The 17,752-nt window shown below is 46.2% G+C and overlaps 8 protein-coding genes across 8 annotated transcripts; 3 read left to right on the top strand and 5 right to left on the bottom strand.

Annotated features, from left to right (window-relative positions):
• Positions 1–89: 89 nt before the first annotated feature.
• Positions 90–458, bottom strand: F4822DRAFT_431330 (uncharacterized protein; the record flags this gene model as incomplete). The annotated part of the gene is made up of 1 exon (XM_051461460.1): positions 90–458. The coding sequence occupies one exon, from the start codon at positions 456–458 to the stop codon at positions 90–92; it is 369 nt and encodes a 122-aa protein (XP_051312233.1).
• A 1,507-nt stretch (positions 459–1,965) lies between these two features.
• On the bottom strand, positions 1,966–3,587 carry F4822DRAFT_410117 (uncharacterized protein). Its single transcript, XM_051458731.1, has 2 exons — positions 2,958–3,587; positions 1,966–2,905 (listed from the first exon to the last, which is right to left on the bottom strand). Exons 1-2 carry the CDS (start codon positions 3,132–3,134, stop codon positions 2,153–2,155), a joined length of 930 nt encoding a protein of 309 aa, XP_051312232.1. The 5' UTR covers positions 3,135–3,587; the 3' UTR covers positions 1,966–2,152.
• Positions 3,588–3,957: 370 nt separating this feature from the next.
• Positions 3,958–6,079, bottom strand: F4822DRAFT_410113 (citrate synthase). Its single transcript, XM_051458730.1, has 5 exons — positions 5,370–6,079; positions 5,115–5,312; positions 4,319–5,059; positions 4,166–4,248; positions 3,958–4,109 (listed from the first exon to the last, which is right to left on the bottom strand). The coding sequence occupies exons 1-5, from the start codon at positions 5,657–5,659 to the stop codon at positions 4,051–4,053; spliced, it is 1,371 nt and encodes a 456-aa protein (XP_051312231.1). The 5' UTR covers positions 5,660–6,079; the 3' UTR covers positions 3,958–4,050.
• Positions 6,080–6,157: 78 nt separating this feature from the next.
• On the top strand, positions 6,158–8,354 carry F4822DRAFT_410111 (2-methylcitrate dehydratase PrpD). Its single transcript, XM_051458729.1, has 3 exons — positions 6,158–6,800; positions 6,851–8,219; positions 8,269–8,354. The coding sequence occupies exons 1-2, from the start codon at positions 6,566–6,568 to the stop codon at positions 8,065–8,067; spliced, it is 1,452 nt and encodes a 483-aa protein (XP_051312230.1). The 5' UTR covers positions 6,158–6,565; the 3' UTR covers positions 8,068–8,219; positions 8,269–8,354.
• F4822DRAFT_410109 (MmgE/PrpD family-domain-containing protein) lies at positions 8,355–10,017 on the top strand. The gene has a single exon (XM_051458728.1). It carries the CDS (start codon positions 8,443–8,445, stop codon positions 9,886–9,888), a length of 1,446 nt encoding a protein of 481 aa, XP_051312229.1. The 5' UTR covers positions 8,355–8,442; the 3' UTR covers positions 9,889–10,017.
• Positions 10,018–12,103, bottom strand: F4822DRAFT_410108 (major facilitator superfamily domain-containing protein). The gene is made up of 5 exons (XM_051458727.1): positions 11,843–12,103; positions 11,278–11,754; positions 10,910–11,214; positions 10,335–10,856; positions 10,018–10,283 (listed from the first exon to the last, which is right to left on the bottom strand). The coding sequence occupies exons 1-5, from the start codon at positions 11,888–11,890 to the stop codon at positions 10,181–10,183; spliced, it is 1,455 nt and encodes a 484-aa protein (XP_051312228.1). The 5' UTR covers positions 11,891–12,103; the 3' UTR covers positions 10,018–10,180.
• Positions 12,104–12,317: 214 nt separating this feature from the next.
• Positions 12,318–14,239, top strand: F4822DRAFT_316870 (uncharacterized protein). Its single transcript, XM_051455411.1, has 3 exons — positions 12,318–12,936; positions 12,993–13,892; positions 13,953–14,239. Exons 1-3 carry the CDS (start codon positions 12,646–12,648, stop codon positions 14,166–14,168), a joined length of 1,407 nt encoding a protein of 468 aa, XP_051312227.1. The 5' UTR covers positions 12,318–12,645; the 3' UTR covers positions 14,169–14,239.
• Positions 14,240–15,036: 797 nt separating this feature from the next.
• On the bottom strand, positions 15,037–17,668 carry F4822DRAFT_410103 (major facilitator superfamily domain-containing protein). Its single transcript, XM_051458726.1, has 2 exons — positions 17,140–17,668; positions 15,037–17,056 (listed from the first exon to the last, which is right to left on the bottom strand). The coding sequence occupies exon 2, from the start codon at positions 17,037–17,039 to the stop codon at positions 15,369–15,371; it is 1,671 nt and encodes a 556-aa protein (XP_051312226.1). The 5' UTR covers positions 17,040–17,056; positions 17,140–17,668; the 3' UTR covers positions 15,037–15,368.
• Positions 17,669–17,752: the final 84 nt, after the last annotated feature.

The following is a 17,752-nucleotide window of genomic DNA, read 5'->3' as shown; positions in this document are numbered from 1 at the left end:
GGAGGAGGCTGGCCCTTCACAGCCATCAGCCCAAATTCGAGTCTAAGCCGTGATGTCCATGCTATGAGTTCGCTTGCATGTCGCGCGTCTCACAACTTTTCCAGCAGCAAGCATAGGCCGATAGCACTCAACATGGTCCACTGCGGTCTCATCGGTCTCTTATCCCGATATGCGACCATGGTACCCCGAACCACAACCGCCCCATTAACCAGTAACGCTGCAACGCGCGTCGGCTGGTAGATGCAACAAGATCCAACCGCGACTCTCAATGAAGCTCCCGCGTACCCAGCTTGCTTAGGAGTAAGGCGCCCACCAGATAACTGCGACATCCAGCGATTCTTGTCGGCATAGTAGGTTGACCACGCCCGACTCGGGAACGGGACGCCAACGAAAGGCAGCGCAGAGGCGATGCAAAGAACGCCGAAGGCGACGGAGGTGATGTCTGAATATGGCTGCATGGTGTTTGATCTGCCGTTGTGGGCGGCACACTAGTGGAAGCCCAAGTTTATTCCTCAAGGCGGATTGAGGATATGGTGACGACGAGGCGTGGAGAAGGATGAATATCGACCCCTGAAGATGTTGCGGGGCTAAATTGGAGGTATGTCGATCTTTGTGAAAACGTGAAAATACGGTTCTTGATTTGCCGTTTGCTGTTGAGATAACCATTCCTGAAATAGAATAGTGTGCATGAGTACTACCTAAAGGGGAAATGTTTAACGGATACTACTGTACCTAAGTACGTACCTATTATGCAATTTAGTATTTAAGGTGGTTGGCTTTAGCTTGAATCACCATCCTTACAACCTAACAAGGTTCGATCCTTCCCGGTAGTTAAATGGTGGCCGAAATACAGTTAAAGCCGACGGCAGTGGCCGTAAACCTTAAGTACCGAGACCCGTAAAGAAATACAATCCTCTTATCATCAACTAAGTTGTTTTTTTCTTCATTTATACGACAAATACATGAGTTACATTGGATGGTGACACAGCATGTGGCCAGCCGGGTTTCTTATCTACATAGTACACTGCATATGTATGTTCTAGACTTAAGTGGGCAGCATTCAGCGAAGATGGTAACTAACTATATTAAAAATGATATATGATCTACACTCTTTTACTTGCGTAAGCAGGTGTTTTGATATTGCTAAGGAGGATCTAGTTTGGCTCCTAAAGCATGAAGGACTTTGAATTGGTAAATACGCTAATATTTAAGCAACTAAATAGTTAGGTGCAATCTCCAAGGTACTAGATACCTAGGTACCCATAAGCCTATGGTAACCTAAATTGCAACACGGGTGAAAGCCTCGTGTGACGTAGACACGGTTGATTGGATGAACATATGTTGCGTGTCTGAAGCTGATAACCCCCCATGCGGCCATTATTATTCCGTCCGGCTCTATATCCTAGCATCCTTACCCCTCAAGGTCATTGGTCTACATAGTACGTTTCTTTTAGTAGGATGCGCGTTTTAGTTTCGGTGAGAGTGGTTAGTGCGCGTAGGACTTGCTTACTTAGACGGATCTAAAGCAGCCATGTTTCTTTGTGTTACACTCGTCTCCTTTAAGTAGGTGGGGCCGATTTGGAGTGGAACTTCTATAGGCTTAGTTTTAGCGTGGTCCTCCACCTAAATGAGTTCCAAAGTTTCCGTTGGTTCCGATTTTGATCGGTGATCCACAAACTCTAAGCTTAATTCTAATAGTCTAATAGTGTAGGCAGAAAAAGATGTATCACTGATTCAACACAGTATTACATCATCCCTATAACGCTAGCGGGGTATCAGAATAGCTTCATTCTCCCCAATCCATGCCAATAAATATCCGGAACCGAAGATAATCCAAACTCCAGCTACGATTAGTAACCATGTAAGTCCTACGTGCCTCAATATCAATTACTCAGGAAGATACCCACACTATTAAGTAATGCCAGATTAGGTGGGTATGGGAGTCCGGGAATAAGCGGTAAACCCGTGATTTCAATAATTCCCCTGTTTACCTAATATCTCTAGACCTTAGTGAGGAAGAGCTGAACGGTTAAAGTACCGTAAGTCCTAGTGGAACTCTAAGATATAATATACCACGACAAGGCTAGGTAGGTCATAATGATAATATCTCCATACTAAGGGTTATATTTCTACGAGAAAGTCCTAGGTCAAATTAGAGCACGTCCACTCTGAAAAAGATCCTTCTCTCTTTATCGCCAGCGAAGAATCTTTCCTTCTTCTCCCATTCGTCGCCTTTCGCCTTACGACCCTCCGCTCTCTCTCTCGCCTCATCCTCGTCATACTCGGTCCATACATTGACTTTCAATCCGGCTGCGTCGGCAGCTTTCTCAAATAGTTCCTTCATAGTGTCTTTGTTTTGCCGGTAAATGGTCTTATGCTCACCGGGTTCGCAAAATGGCGGCTTCAGGGTTAATTCTCCCGCATCCAACGAGCCGGTCTGTGTACCGATGATCGTTGATCCTGGTACGGGCTTGAGTAATTTCATAATATTCCTGCTTACGGCTTGTTGCTCGGGCAGTGCGAAGATGTGCAAGAACATAGCAATATGGATGATATCCCATGTACCCCTTGTCTTTCCGAGGTCATCTACATCGGAGAAGATATCACCGGTAATGAAGTGAGATGGATCTAGACGGTCGCTGTCCCTAAACAGGGCATATCCCGCGTCCCTGAATCCCGGAAGGATGTCCGCACCGTACAAAGTAGACGGCGAAGCTCCGTCGTGAGTAAGCGTGCGCACATCCTGACCTAGACAAGTTCCTAGATCGAGAAATTTGGGAGGTGGGGTAGTGGTAGTGATTCGTTTGAGGATATTAGAATAATCGGGATGTCGGAGGAGCCCTTGCTCAATGAACCAGAACTCTCCGATGCACGGCCATGGAAAGACGTGCCAGGCTACGTCCCGCTGCGCCTCGGGTCAGCCATCGCTGGCGCTTTGAACTACCAACGCGACTTACAACTCGTTGGATATGAGGAACAACTTCTTCGGGAGCGATACCACTCCATTCCTCGAGAAGCTTCCGGAACTTCGGCTTAAGCTTATACTCGAAATCTTGATGGTACCAGGGTAGCTTCGTAGAGCGGACCATATGGTCTTGAGGAAGGTTCATCCATTTCTCAGCCTCAGTTGCCATGATGTGCTAATACCAACAATTAGAATGGGATTTTGCCAAAAAGATGAAAGATTTAGTGGGGTTGTTGGTTATGTTGGCGAAGAGATGAATGATGATTTAATCCCTGAGTCCCTGCGTTTCGCATGAGGAAGCGCGTGATTGTAATCTACGTGCGGGATCGGAGCGGAATATGAAAACGGATTATTAGTACCGATGGAAACCAGGGCCACGTCATGTAAAGTCAGGTCGGAAAACTGTTAAAAGACATTTTCCGTTGTTCCGATGAGCAACGCATGGATGTGGTCGGCGAAGGATTCTCCTTAGGAAGTGCGAATCCGAACTTATGGGTTGTTCGAAAAAGTTATTTGGAACGGTTTAGTAATATATTTCATAATCAGGTTATAATAAAAACCAAGTCTCTTTAAACGAATTTCCGTACCTTATAATGGGATAGAGTATAGTCTTAAAGGTGTTACTATCAAATGGGGGGTGCTTTTGTAACAAGTACGTACCTCCTATCACTGATATACTTAAATGACTGATCGTAACGGTGGTTTATGCTTAATCGTACCACCGTCAGAAGAGAAAGTAACGTGGGGGCCGTAAGATCGTCAAACCGCCGTATGGATACGGCGCATATGCAGGGTGCCTAGAAGGTTGCATGTACCTGGAAGTGTACCTAGAAAGTGCTGACGATCGTCGCTCACTAGCATCACATCATCTAGCCGGATAATTTAACGTGTCGTTGTACAAGATCACATTGTGAGGAGAAAAAGTAGGGTAGACGCAACGCTGCCATGTGCGACGATCGATTGACATCTAAGTAAAACACAATTCTAATTGGTTTGAAATTTATATTATTCTAGAAGAGAACTATAATTCTAGAAAAGGGTAAAAATTCTTGAAGATCATCAAATAATTAAAACAAAATAAATCATTACGATGCCACTTCGCCAGTAAATACTTGTCGAGGTCGCCATAAACATGGAGGTTGATCTAAGTTCTTGTTAATTTGCTGATCAGTACCAAAAACGGGAGAATCTAGGACTTACTCATGCTCTCTCTCCAGTGTGCGAGCGCACCAGCGCATCGCGCCGTCATTGCGAGCGGTGTGAATATCCTTGGGTCGAATCCACTGTTGCACTATTAGTTCCACATACCTCCACGTGGTATGAAAATTCGCGGAGAAGGAAAGAAAAACTTACAGCGCTGCGTAGGCAAACGAGGAATACAAGTCGGCGTTAATGCTAAGTTTTCTCGACGTAAAATACGGATCTTCGGCAACTGTACGGTCGATTTCTAGTACGACGTCGAGCAGCGGGTTTTGCGATACATTCGTCTCGAGGTCGGCCATAATAGAGTGAAGGTGAGGTATTCTCGGATCGATAGTTCGATATACGCGGTGTCCCACGCCCATAAGTCTAGTTTTCTTAGCTTTTACATCGGCCATATGTTTTCTGACGCCCTCCTTGTTCCGCATTTGCTTAAATCTCTTGTATGCAAGATCAATAGCGCCACCATGCAACGGACCGTTACCCGAAGCCACAGACGCAACACAAGCCGAGATAGGATCGCTTAGACAAGAGGTGGCGTTGAGGAATGCGGCAGTTGAGTTGGTTATTTCGTGATCGGCGAATAGAATCCAGAGCTTATTAAGAGCCGAAGCTGCTTGTCTATCGTGTGGCCGACCCATCATAATGAGCATATTTTCGATGGTTGAGAGTGTTGGGTCAGCATGTGGTGTAAAAGGTTTGCCTTGCTGGTGACAGGCCATGATCGCCACGACTGTTGCGAAGGCAGCGAGACTCCTGTAGATGCCTTCATCGACGGCATTGGAATCTTTCTCATATATTGAATATCCTCTGTAAACTGGAACCGAATCCGGGTCTGACGCCGCCCAGGCGGTTAGACCCGCAGCAACGATCAAGTAGGCGGGTGCATCTGGGCTTTGAGGGATCAGTAAGGTGTGTACATAATGTCTTGGTATCCGGGAGTGCATACCTGAATGCTTGGATGACCCTAATGATTGACTGATCAGGGACCATTTGCTTGGCAACTCGGCTTCTGAAGTTGAGCTTCTCATCTAGTGTAGGAAGGTGACCCCACACTAGTAGATGCACAACGTCCTCGTAGTCATGATGGGTGACGAGGTAGCTGATAGAATATTGACGATACTGTAGCAGGCCACGGTTACCATCACTGTGGAATCAATTAGATTAACTATCCGATTACGTTTAGGGTTAACGAGGGTTATACATGTGTGTAATACGACTTTCTCCAACAGCAGTGTTCCTGAAGCCCGGATCAAGTAAGGTTAAGCCTTTGGCTATATGGTCCTGGGGACTAGCCGTAATGCCAAGTGGTGATATCTTTCGGAACTCAGTAGCCTGGACGGCATTGTGGTTTATTGAAATGCTATACGGCCGAAATGTTCGCAAGTCTATGACCCACAGCTTCTCAAGGGACGGGAAAACGAAAACTTTATTCAACAAATAATAGTAAAAGTCAAGCAGAAGCTTGATGAAGGAGTGAACTGTGGCCGCCATTGTGTCTTGGGAACTAGACTAAAGGTCGTGGGGTGGAAACACCATGAAGGGTCAAAAAGTGGAAAGGCAACGGTTTAAAGAAAGCAAATGTTGGAATACCTTAGCGGATAACAAGGCCAAAACACCATGGTAAGCACCATAGTGATGAACTAAGACTCTAGGCCTTAACCTCACATGGAAGTACGCATCAAATCGTCTTTTCTGTAATCTTAGCTAGGCAAAATCTGCCTTGGTACCCATTTCATTTGCCTATCATACGCCATACAAGTACCGCACCTAGTATAGGGCTGCAGTGGATTAACCCTTGGCCCGGGAAGAGATTACTTGAATTATTTCAGTTCCTCCTTCACGTCTGCTTTCGTAAAGTGATTTACTGAATCCTCCAGCCCCCAAGAGATGGCTAATAAACGCACTTATCACGTAAAGTGGATCAAGCTATGCTGGCTAGTTCGCAAGAGCCGCAGCGATTATTAGTAAACCTGGAAAATAACGGCCGGCGTTATTATAAGGTAGTATTCGCCAAGTAACCAGCATCCGTATCTGCATTAGCACCGCCTGATCTTGGTATTTAGGTCCGTAGTGGGTACTCTCATAGGAGACACGTTTTGCTATTATTAGTTGTAGAACGAGCTGCGCAGGATGATGTAACACGGGCATGGAATAGCTCGTTCAACGTTGCCTATCGCGGAAGAAGCTCCAGAATCAGCCCTAAACCTCATGCAGATGTTACGTATCGTAGAACGTCCAGGGGTACGATGTGCTTTTGCTGATTTTTTACCGAGGATGCGTGGACATGCACCCCACGACCAATATCCTTCCCGACAAAAGGAAGAATATCACACAAACCTGCAATTGGAAGAGAAACCAACTTCCTAATACAAGGTTTTTCCATCTCCGACAACTATTATGGCTGAGAATCCTAGTCAAAGTTCACCTGCCATTACGGCCGAATTGTGCGAATGGGTAAACTCACTGCAATTAGCGGATATCCCGGACGATGTGGTAACAAGGACAAAATACCTAGTCCTCGATGGGTTAGGGTGTGCGATTATCGGGTCACGTTTGCCGTGGTCGGAAACGGGCACCAGGGCAGTTCTCTCTATGGAATCCGCCGGTTCGTGCTCAGTGTGGGGATGGAATAAGGTACGCTTTAATCTAATGGGAAGTTTGCGTATGCTCACACGTACGCATAGAAAGTCGGTCCGTTGGCAGCGGCGCTTCTCAATTCATCCTTCATTCAAGCCTTTGAATTAGATGACTTCCACTCAGAATCTCCAATACATTCCTCGTCTGTAGTGCTTCCCGCACTCTGCGCACTTGTTCAACATGATCATTCATCAATAACTGATTCACAATTCCTACTTGCGGCATTGATCGGCTATGAAGTTGGTCCACGAATCGGCTTTGGTTTATGGGGTGGTGACATTCTCAGCCGTGGATGGCATTCCGGGGCTGTGTTTGGACCTGCAGCAGCAGCTGCCGCATCTTCAAAGCTCTTGGGTCTCAGTGTCGAGAAGATCGAAGATGCAATTGGCATTGCTTGCACACAAGCTTGTGGGCTTATGAGTGCGCAATACGGTTCTATGGTGAAGCGTATGCAACATGGCTTTGCTTCACGCAATGGTCTATTTTCAGCCATCATGGCGTCTCAAGACTATACTGGCATTGATAAAGTTCTTGAGACTCCTTATGGCGGGTTTATCTCTACTTTTGGGAATGGTGGAACACGGGATCCACCTACAACACCTCACCGGATCACTGAGAACCTAGGGAAGAATTGGGAGCTTCAGAACATCAATGTGAAGCCTTATGCCAGTATGGCCGCCACACACGGAACCATTGACTGTATTAGGAAGGTTCAAGAACAGCATCCGGACGTCTTGAGTGATGTGGAGGCGATAGATGAAATTGTCGTAGAGATGTCGGAACCGGCATTCAAAAAAGGTGGCTGGTCACCAAAACGACCGGTTGAGATGACAAGTGCGCAAATGAGTGCACCGTATGCTGCGGCATCTCAGATTGTAGATGGAGCTGTTCTTGTAGGACAGTTTACTCCCGCCAGCCTTGACCGTGATGAGGTATGGAAGTGGGTAGACAAGATCCAGTGTGTGCACAACACGGAATTCAACAAAGATAAGAAGACCATGTGGTTTCAACGGATGACGACCACTTTCAAAGACCAGACAAGAGAGAAGATAGAGGTCTTCGTGGAGGCACCGAGAGGTGTGAAACCGCTGCTGACCAATGAAGAGATACGGGAGAAATGGAAAATGCTTACAGGGGGTATTATTGACGTAGAAACACGGGATAGAATCGAGCAGATAGTGCTCTCTCTAGGAAGCGGAGCAGATTTGGCTGAGCTAGTTGAGTTGTTAGGCCGAGATACTGAAAAGTTGCGTGGTTTCTGATCGACACATAAGAAATACATAGATAGTCGGGCTAGAATTGGGCATATACTGACGGCTTGAGCGCAGAAAATTAAAAAAAAAAAATTCTATCTTGATTATCACACCATGCTGTTCATTCGAGATATGCAGTTGAATTTTAGTCTAGGACGGATCTTGAAGCAGTCAGCATGCTTGTACAAGGAAGTTAGGTCGCTTACCCACCTTGGTATGATTGGATGCTTATCAAAAAACAATCCGCGGCGGAGCTACCGACCTTCAGCTACTTATATAAGTACCCCCATGCACACTAGTATCTCCAGTTAGCTTCATTTACAGATAGACAAACACCCCAAACACATGTCATCTGCTCATTGTCTTTGGAAAGACTAACTCAACATGTCTAATCCGCCGATATATGATCAAATTCTTGAGGACATTATAGCCTATGTTTACCACACAGACATATCGTCACCACTCGCATACAAGCGAGCTCGAATAGCATTGCTTGATTCACTCGGATGTGCAGTTGAGACACTTGCTCAATCATCAGAAGCGCGAGCCTTTGTTGGCCCAGTGGTGCCAGGAACAATAGTTCCGAATGGCTTCAAACTTCCAGGGACAAGATTCGTTCTCGATCCGGTGAAAGGCGCTTTCGATTTCGGAGCCTTGATTCGCTATCTGGATCATAATGATGCCTACCCCGGTGCAGAATGGGGTCATCCTAGCGACAACCTGGGCGCCATTATTGCAGTAGCGGATTGGCTTTCCCGTGCTCATGCTGCCGGGGACGCCGTCGGAAAAGCAATTACAGTGAAAGAAGTCCTAACAGCGCAAATTAAAGCATACGAAATCCAGGGTATCTTTCAGTTGAAAAACGCATTTAACAAGCATGGCCTGGACCACACCATCTTAGTCAAAATTGCATCAACAGCAGTAGTAGCGCATCTGCTAGGACTGAGTGAAGAGCAAGCCCTCAGCGCGCTGAGTCATGCTTGGATGGATGGCCACCCTCTCCGTACATTTCGCCAGGCGCCTAATGCAGGACCCAGAAAGGGTTGGGCTGCGGGAGATGCGTGCAAGCGAGCCGTACATCTCTGTTTCCTAGCTAAGGCTGGACAGCCCGGGGCGCCTTCAGTGCTTACGGCACCCAAGTGGGGATTCAAAGACACCCTGTTTGGCGGGGAAGAGCTCAGAATTCCGAGACCATTTGGCTCGTTCGTAATGGAATATCATTTCTTCAAATTGGTGGTAGCCGAAGCCCACGGTATATCTGCTGCCGAAGCTGCAGTTGAACTTGCAGCAATATTGAAACATGCAGGAAAGACGGCAAGTGATATTGAAAAAATGACGATCCGAACGCAACAAGCAGCAAAGACAATCATTGACAAGACGGGCCCTCTGAGGAATCCCGCGGACCGAGACCACTGTATTCAGTACATCGTCGCAGTTTCATTGATAAAGGGATCCTTCATCGAAGGCGAAGACTACGCAGATGACAGTCCATGGGCGTCGGACCCAAGGGTGGATGAATTACGAGAAAAGATTGTTGTCGTGGAAGACGAACAATTTACTAAAGATTATCATGATCAAAAGGTGCGAAGTGGGGCAAATGGACTCAAGGTCGAATTGAAGTCTGGTGAAGATATTCCCGAAATTGTGGTTGCATTTCCAATTGGTCACCCGAAGCATCCAGAAACACTAGACCTTGTTAAGAAGAAGTTCAAAAATAATATGAGCAAGGGTAAGTTTGAGAGTGTTACAGTGGAAGAAATGATGAAATTGGCGGAAGAGGATGATATCCCGGTTCATAGTTTCATCGATCTTTTCGAGAAAAAGGTGTGAAGATGTGAAGATGGGGAGGGATGGATTGATTGAATTGAATTGATTAAATCAATGTTGTATTTTCTAGGGATTAAAGCACTTACTACGCTCCCAGTTGGAGATTTAAAAATAGCTTAAATTTAACTGAGTAATTAGTCATCATTGCCTTCTCACAGCAGATTTAATAGCGAAGGTTTACATAGAGGGAAATAGAAATATTATGATTAGATAATCCTCCTTAATGGAATATATCAACATCGCATTACTAAACTATATCCTATAGTTGATTACATGCGACTTATACATATAATTCCTAGAAAGTAATCTGTCTCTCCCGGAGTCGAGGACCATATCTCTGCAAAACAAACGGAATAGGTATCATGGCAATACAAAGGAATGCAAGTAGCATTGAGCCCCTGTTAGACGTTAGAGATATATCTTCAGAGTAGTAATGAAGGGCAACTTACCAGTCGTAACCAAGTTTCCTGTAGAGTTGGAATCCCACGATACAAAACGCACATGTGATGGCACATCTGGTAACAATGGCTGCAGCCAAGGCGCTAGCCGCCCATTTGCCAAAGCAATCCACAAGATACGTGTGGATACACACATAACCCATGAGCATGCCTGTACCGAAAATGCATGCGCCAAGAAGAGGCACGATCCAGTGGGTACGCCCAGCACTCCAACCGAACATAATAAGCCCTAGAGGAACAATAGTCATGCCTACTTGCATAAACGGAAGTCGAAGTTCGGGAGTTGGGATCGAAGAGCCCGTACGTTGCTGCTGACGCGCCAAAGCAGAAGCGAATGAAGAATTCATGAATTTTCCCGTGATGACCATACCGATAAGACTGCCAACACCAGCGCCAAGATAGGCCAGACCAGTCTTACCACCGGTCCAATGGTAAGAGTACAAACCATACATTTCATTTGGACCGAAGAGAAGTAAAATAGTTATTAAGTGAAGGTATAATATGCCGTAAATTCTGTAATCCTGGTTAGCCACCCGGTGTGTAATACAGCGAATTCTGTCACTAACAGAGAAAGATAAATGCTCATAAAAGCACAAATAGGTGAAGTAAAAAGTAATCGGATCGGTCTCGTAATCGCTCGACTGAATAGATCTTTTGCATGTTTTTCGCCCTCGACCCGTAAATTCGTATCGCGATTGATTTTCGATAAACGAGCAGCCTTACGCGACAATAGGTACGGCGCGTACGTTTCTTTCAAGAACACCGCCGAAAAGGCAGTTGTAACACCTGAGGCGATCGTAACGGTCCATAGAAGCCAGGGCCAGCCGTGAGTACGGTCCACGATGAAGCCACCAATAACTCCGCCAAGCACCTATTTCACTAGTTAATACTGCAGCTCAAGATAAATGATATGAAACTCTGATTTTCTACGTACCGGACCCATGACCGGACCAAACGAGTAAGCCGATTGTGCTCTGCCTCTCTCCTCAACCCGGAACATGTCACCGACGCTACTGGCTCCCAAACTTGGCCCCGCAGAGCCAGCGACACCGCTCAAAAGTCGTAAAATAGAAAGGGCGGTGATATTTGGAGATAGTGCGCATCCGACGTTCAGGATCGTGAATATAGTAAAACTACACAGGTAAATGATCCTTCTCCCGTAAAGTTCGGAACATGGTCCCAGAACGAGGGGCCCTAGTCCGAGACCGAGGACATAAAGACCGGTAGGAAGAGCTGGCGTATACGCATCTGTGAGATGAAAATCACTCGCAATAGCTTCTGCGCCTATGGCTAAGATAGTCGAGGCAATTGGCGATAACGTCGCTTGCATGGAAATAAGCGCCACGTTCGTCCATTTTCGCCAGTTCGGCCAGTTAAGCGGATTCTCGATATCGGTATCACTATCCCACGTCTACGGAATGATGAGATTCTGAGCTTGCTTACGAAAGGAGTATCACGAAAAAGAAATCACACAAGGCAAAGTAAAAAGTTAGACATACCACTGATTCGTTGATCACCGCCTGCTCTTCTTCCCGTGTCTTCTCCATGGTATACGGAATGGCTGTCTTGTTTACATGGATAAGGCCCTATGGAAACATAGAGGTGGTTTTTTACAACAGTGATGATCTCTGCCTGGGCTTACAGTTGGATATTATTATGTCGGGATTATTTTTTATCACATTCGGTTGATTATCTAATTAAGCGAAAGTAGAGCGGCAGAGCGGACATAACTATTCTATGCCTTCCTAAAAATAACTTCCAGGGTTGAGATTTGAATGTTTTATTTATTTTATGATATTTGATTAATATACCTGGTCAGGAAACCGTTAATTACGGTAACACGTGGGGTTATATAAGCAAGCTGAGTGGGAAAATGTGACGGTACGACGTACCCATGTTACATTGCGTATAGTGTTGCAATCCTTCGAGGCTATGCGGACCCCCCCATTAGTCACGGCCTAATTAGGCGCTGATACTAGATCAAGGTAGATCCATAGGTACATCGGCATTGCCTGAATTGTGAATAATCTGCGAGAACCGTCCATGGTTCAGATCCAAATTCGAGATGTTAAGAAGAATGAATCCTCCCCACTCCCCTCCAGCCCTTCTGGGTCTTCTAGGTCCCTTAGGTTTCTTAGGTCTCACGTCAGGGTGGGTATCGATGCTCAACAGATATCTCGCCTTTGTATATAGCAGTGGCGGGCTGCTCTCTTTTCATGAGTCCTAGCTGCTTCCGTCTTTGCAGCTCGTAACACCAACACCAACGCCCATTTCCTAAAAGGTCGGCGATAATCGGGTTGTCATGTCGTACCCATCGGCATTGATGGGCCAAGACCCGATCAGTGAGACGGATGCGCTGATTCGAAGAGGGATTCTAATTGTTGCGCCTTCGCAACTTAATCCAAACAAATCCGAACCCTTTGGTCCACCTAGGCCGGTTGACTATCACTTCGAGACGAATGCTCCATCGTTGATAGGAGGAGAAGCAGTTTCAATATTTTTTATTGCTCTATTTACCGCCCTAAGAGTTTATGTTAGATTGTTTAAGAAGAAGAATTTTGGTCTTGATGACTATTTAATAATACCCGGAGCTGTAAGTTCACTATGATACTTAATACCGTATACTTGTATATATGCTTATGATTCTAGCTTGGTGCTATCATCTACCTATCACTCGATATTGCTTCTCATACGAAAGGCTGTTTAGGAAAACACATATACGACTGCACATACACTGAGGTCTACTGGTTTATGCGAATTGCCGACGTTGAGCAACCTCTCTTTTACTTCAGTGTCTTCTGTGTTAAGCTTAGCGTTGCCTTCGCGAATCGGCGTATCACTGGTCTGGCCTCCAAAAGATGGATGATAGTACACTGGGTATTCATCTGCCTTTTTTTGGTTCTCTTGCCTACCACTGTATTCATTCAGGCTTTCCAATGCCTACCAGTTCCAGTGCGCTACTCCCTAATTGCCATTGGCAGCTTGACCGACCCAACTCAAATTAAATGTCTCAACATGTCGGCCGTGAGTCTTGCAACCCGCGTTCTCCATATTCTAACAGACGTTGCTCTTCTCTGCGTCCCAATTACTATTATGGCTCGCCTACAAATGCCATGGAAGAAGAAGGCCCGTCTCATTTCTATCTTCGCTCTAGGTGGAATGTCGACCCTCGCCTCGATCCTTCGAAATATCGACATTTTCCATTACAACAATGACATCACTTGGCAGTACTACGGAGTATATGCGTGGAACACAATTGATATCACTTTTGCTGTTATTGTAGCTTCGCTACCTGCACTAAACAGTCTCCTCGACGTGTGCATCGACGGGTTCAAGTCGTTAACCAGCCGAAACAGCTCGAAACCGTCACTTCGATTAGGTGCTCATGGATCAGAGCATTCTATGGAAAGAAAATTATGGAACAGAAAACCCTCGGATGGCGACTCCGGTGTGGCCGTTCAAGCAGCTCCGGCTCCAGCCCCCGCTGCTGAACAAGTATCCGAACACGTACCTTCGCCTCATGGACAAGAGCCTGTAACCTATGAGCAGGTATACGTGCCCGCAAACTATGAACAACAGGTCATTTATGTGCCTGCTAACTATGTTCAGACATCCGGCGCTTTCGTACAAGCACCAACCGATCAGACGCAAATGCCTGTATATTACGTGCCAGCTACGACTGATCAGGGACAAGCACCCGTATATTACGGGCAGGTCCAAGCAGACTATGGGCAACAGCCTGCTACACAAGGGCAAACCCCCTATGCCTACGCGCACGCGCCGTCCGCTTACGAATATGAAGCCTCTGGTTCGTTTCATAGATAGGAAATGGGTTAGGTTAAAAATAGTTAAAAATGAGAAAAAAATCTATAAAAATTTGAACAATTAAAACATCGCTCTTAGACTCGCAACGTGCGTATGTGACGTACTTACATTGGTGATTGCATCATCGGAAGCCCCGTTCACTAACTCGAATCCTGCGAAAAAAAAGTCCCTCTAGAAACTCGGGGTAAATTTGATCCCTTCATCCCTTAATGCTGCTTCCTACGCAGCGCACCTCCTAGTTAACCGAATTTGTTTTAGTGGCCAGCCCAAGCGTGCACATAATGACCTAGACTATCTAAGGGGTCCCTAGATAAAACGGCGATAGATGGTATGATCAACTAGAATAGGAGGAAGCAAGTTTCGAGGTATCCATACTGCTCCTATGCGGTGATGCGTATGTCAGTCTCACCCAAAACTCTCAGCTCAAGATGAAGCTCATGTTTGTTTCACCGCAGCCAATAGTGACCGTTATTTGGTATGCATTCTAATATACGAGCTTCTTAGCTCTTACTTCGCTACCGGCCGAATCGTCATCCCTCCAATTGGACCATGCCAAAGATCTAGAATCCCAGCGCAGAATAGCGGGTGCTCGTTAGATGTCGAACCACTTTGTTCTAACAAATGACGAGAAATTGGCGGGGCCCGATGGAAAAATATACTGATTTGAATTAACTCGTTTGCAAAGAACATTGGCTCACCAAATAGTACATCAGGGACACCCCCCTATGAAGACTTGGCACTGAGATATATACACTTACATAAAAAGGGTCTAATACACATTGTCACTATTCAATAGTAATAAACGTTCGCATATAAATTCTCCATACTTCCGTTGTTATCGAACGGTCGGGAAAAGGATACATGATCACAAAGTTACATAAGCAGTTACCCCTGAGAGAAGCATTCATGAAATCCATGATGGCTTGTAAAGTTTTCATAGTAATATGTACGTATGGGTTTCTAAGTCCTTCGATCATAATAAGATTAATAGTAGCTTCGTATCGATGCCATTGAGCCTTAAACTTAATATCATATAAATATTCGTCCACATTCAGGCTTTGAGGTGGGCACGATTATATCGTCAGTTCAGATACCTACCTAAGCCCTAGGTATAGCTCTATTAATAAAGATCATAAATCTCTTAATAAACTTCTTAATAGTCTATAAAGAACCATGGTTTTGACTGACACTACTCGGGCCTCAGGCAACTACTGTTCCACCACTGATGAACAATCGCTCCCTTTTCATCAGCAAGCTCAGAACAACTACCAAAGCGCCACCAGCAACGACTAAGATGTATGTCTTGCCAATAGATTCCACAATCGCCTCCAAGACCTGAACCTTCAAATTTGGCTCGAGATTTTGGACGAAATTAGACCCCGCGCCTTGCATGGCAAGTTGGATCTGTTCCAAGGGAACATCAGGCAAGATCCGAGTTATGCGCTCCTGACTCTCATTCAAGAACACCGCATTCCCAGCCGCTAGCGCGATTGTAATACCAAGGAATTGTGCGAGAGTGATGAAACCCACTGCGGACGCGATCTGGTCTAGTTGTACCACTGCCTGAGCAACCGAGAATGAGGCTTGGAGGAATGTTCCTACACCGGCACCGAGGATCGCTGTGTACCCATAGATGCGGCTCTCGGAGGTCGATAGGTCAACTGTGTACATCAGCGCGGCGCCGGCTAGAGCCAACCCCCCACCTAGAGTGTACCAAGGCATGTGGTAACCAGTCTTCGATAGGAGTGCGCCGTTTGCGAAGACACCAAAAATCATGACCACAATAAACGGCAACAACCGGATACCTGCGTCGAGCGCTGTGTCTTCACGCGTGAATTGGAAGAATAGCGCGACAAAATAGATGGGAATGAAGGAGCAAGCCCCCGAGGCCGCGGTCGCGCTAAAGAGGATGAGGATCGTCCGCGATGAGAAGAACTCAACCGGTATGATTCGACGAGATACCGTCGTGAATATGGTCCAAACCTGCTGGATCCCGAGGACAATGAAAAGCACACCAGAGACCACGAAGAGAGCGATTATGGGTCCCGAATTCCAAGGATAGGTCAAACCACCCCAATTGATCGCCAGAATAAATGTGATCCAGGCACCTGCTTGTAAGATAGCTCCAACCCAGTCCATCTCCTTCGCGCGCTCCTTTAATGGGGCACCTCGGCGGGGGTGCTTGTTGGGGATCAGGGAGAGGTATATCGGAGCGAAGGCGGCCCCGATGAATAGGTTGATGTAGAATGCCCATCGCCAGCCGACCCGAGATTGACTAAAAGCCCCCCCGATGACAGGCCCAAGCACGATCCCTCCTCCCCATGTGAAGCCCGTTACCGAGACGTACATCGGCCGCTCAGATATAGTCGTCGTCGCAGCAATCAAAGTCATGACTCCTACGTACATCCCCGCTCCACCAATACCACAGATGGCCCGTCCGATAATGAGGGCATTGATATTCGGGGCAGCGCCGCAAATGACGGATCCGATTTCAAAGAGAATTACGCTGATTATATAGAACCATTTCGAGTTGAATTGAGCGTAGACCTTGCCCCAGAATAAATTCGTGGCGGAGGCTGAGAGTTGGTAGGCGACACCAAGCCAGGAGAGCTTCTCGACATGGCCCAAATCGGCGATGATGACCGGTTGAATATCCGCAACGATGGTACCGTCTAAGGCGAAGAGGAAGGTGGAAGAGCATATAGCGACGATCGCTAGGTACCACTTCCAACCGCTGATGTCTCGGGGGGGAACCTCCTCTTTTAACTGCTCGGTTTGTTCTTGTTTCTCAGCATCTTGTGGACTATTTTGGCCTTTCTGTGGACTTTCTATCGTATCCTGGGTCGTTTTATTTCCGCAGAAGATGGCCATAGTACAGGAATTGGTCGCTGGCAGTTGAAATTAGCCCAAGTAGATGTAAACTAAAGCGGTCTTATAGTACCAGGAAAATAAAAGCGACATAATAACTTACCGGGAGTGACTAGAAATTCAATGAGTACGAGGCAACAAACGAATGACCTTTCCCTGGACTCATCGGCAATGGATGAGATATCCCATTATGGTCCCAATGCATTTTATACCTATTGTTGGTATCGTGTATAGCCAAGTGGACGCATTACAAATCAAAAGAAAGGAGATTGATTTGTAAGTTAAACAACTTTAACCCCCCTTGTAGTCCATTGCTATAGACTGCCAATGCAAGTTCCACATAAGGCCGATCTGTAGAGGCCAATGGCAAAAATCAGTTTCCTCCAAAAAAGGTATGAAACCATTCAGCCTCCACTCCCAAGACCAGTACTTGGCCCATCCGGCTTGACCTAATTGGGCCATTTTCAACGTAAATTGACGGGGACCTCTCCACGTGGACAGAATTTACCTAGAGAGACGCATTATAAGGAGTCTACCTACCTAGGACGGTATCCAGGTAGGTAAACATTCAAAATATCCACTCTTAAGATGTCGAATCCCAAGAAATCACATAATTAGCCCTAACAATTTCGTTAGGTGCTCTATGCAGCTAGCCATCATCTCCGACGACCTGTATTGTGGAGGCTAGAAAACGTGTACTGCGTGCAATTAGTACG

This window comes from Hypoxylon trugodes (genome assembly GCF_022578975.1).
Source record: "Hypoxylon trugodes strain CBS 135444 unplaced genomic scaffold F4822scaffold_7, whole genome shotgun sequence".
Taxonomy (NCBI): domain Eukaryota; kingdom Fungi; phylum Ascomycota; class Sordariomycetes; order Xylariales; family Hypoxylaceae; genus Hypoxylon; species Hypoxylon trugodes.
The sequence above is the reverse complement of the archived record's forward strand: the minus strand, read 5'-3'. Positions and strand labels throughout refer to the sequence as shown.

What these genes read in the sequence shown, in the direction of transcription:
- F4822DRAFT_410117 (XM_051458731.1), bottom strand. Translation starts at nt 3,134, where the DNA reads ATGGCAACTGAGGCTGAGAAATGGATGAACCTTCCTCAAGACCATATG. An exon ending in TTCCTCATATCCAACGAGTT is followed by an intron (nt 2,906 to 2,957) that starts GTAAGTCGCGTT and finishes CCCGAGGCGCAG; the next exon opens with CGGGACGTAGCCTGGCACGT.
- F4822DRAFT_410113 (XM_051458730.1), bottom strand. Translation starts at nt 5,659, where the DNA reads ATGGCGGCCACAGTTCACTCCTTCATCAAGCTTCTGCTTGACTTTTAC. An exon ending in AGGGTCATCCAAGCATTCAG is followed by an intron (nt 5,060 to 5,114) that starts GTATGCACTCCC and finishes GATCCCTCAAAG; the next exon opens with CCCAGATGCACCCGCCTACT. An exon ending in ACACTGGAGAGAGAGCATGA is followed by an intron (nt 4,110 to 4,165) that starts GTAAGTCCTAGA and finishes ACAAGAACTTAG; the next exon opens with ATCAACCTCCATGTTTATGG.
- F4822DRAFT_410111 (XM_051458729.1), top strand. Translation starts at nt 6,566, where the DNA reads ATGGCTGAGAATCCTAGTCAAAGTTCACCTGCCATTACGGCCGAATTG. An exon ending in CTCAGTGTGGGGATGGAATA is followed by an intron (nt 6,801 to 6,850) that starts AGGTACGCTTTA and finishes ACACGTACGCAT; the next exon opens with AGAAAGTCGGTCCGTTGGCA.
- F4822DRAFT_410109 (XM_051458728.1), top strand. Translation starts at nt 8,443, where the DNA reads ATGTCTAATCCGCCGATATATGATCAAATTCTTGAGGACATTATAGCC.
- F4822DRAFT_410108 (XM_051458727.1), bottom strand. Translation starts at nt 11,890, where the DNA reads ATGGAGAAGACACGGGAAGAAGAGCAGGCGGTGATCAACGAATCAGTG. An exon ending in CGGTGATCAACGAATCAGTG is followed by an intron (nt 11,755 to 11,842) that starts GTATGTCTAACT and finishes ATCATTCCGTAG; the next exon opens with ACGTGGGATAGTGATACCGA. An exon ending in ATGAGCATTTATCTTTCTCT is followed by an intron (nt 10,857 to 10,909) that starts GTTAGTGACAGA and finishes CCAGGATTACAG; the next exon opens with AATTTACGGCATATTATACC.
- F4822DRAFT_316870 (XM_051455411.1), top strand. Translation starts at nt 12,646, where the DNA reads ATGTCGTACCCATCGGCATTGATGGGCCAAGACCCGATCAGTGAGACG. An exon ending in ATTTAATAATACCCGGAGCT is followed by an intron (nt 12,937 to 12,992) that starts GTAAGTTCACTA and finishes TTATGATTCTAG; the next exon opens with CTTGGTGCTATCATCTACCT. An exon ending in AGCCTGTAACCTATGAGCAG is followed by an intron (nt 13,893 to 13,952) that starts GTATACGTGCCC and finishes AACTATGTTCAG; the next exon opens with ACATCCGGCGCTTTCGTACA.
- F4822DRAFT_410103 (XM_051458726.1), bottom strand. Translation starts at nt 17,039, where the DNA reads ATGGCCATCTTCTGCGGAAATAAAACGACCCAGGATACGATAGAAAGT.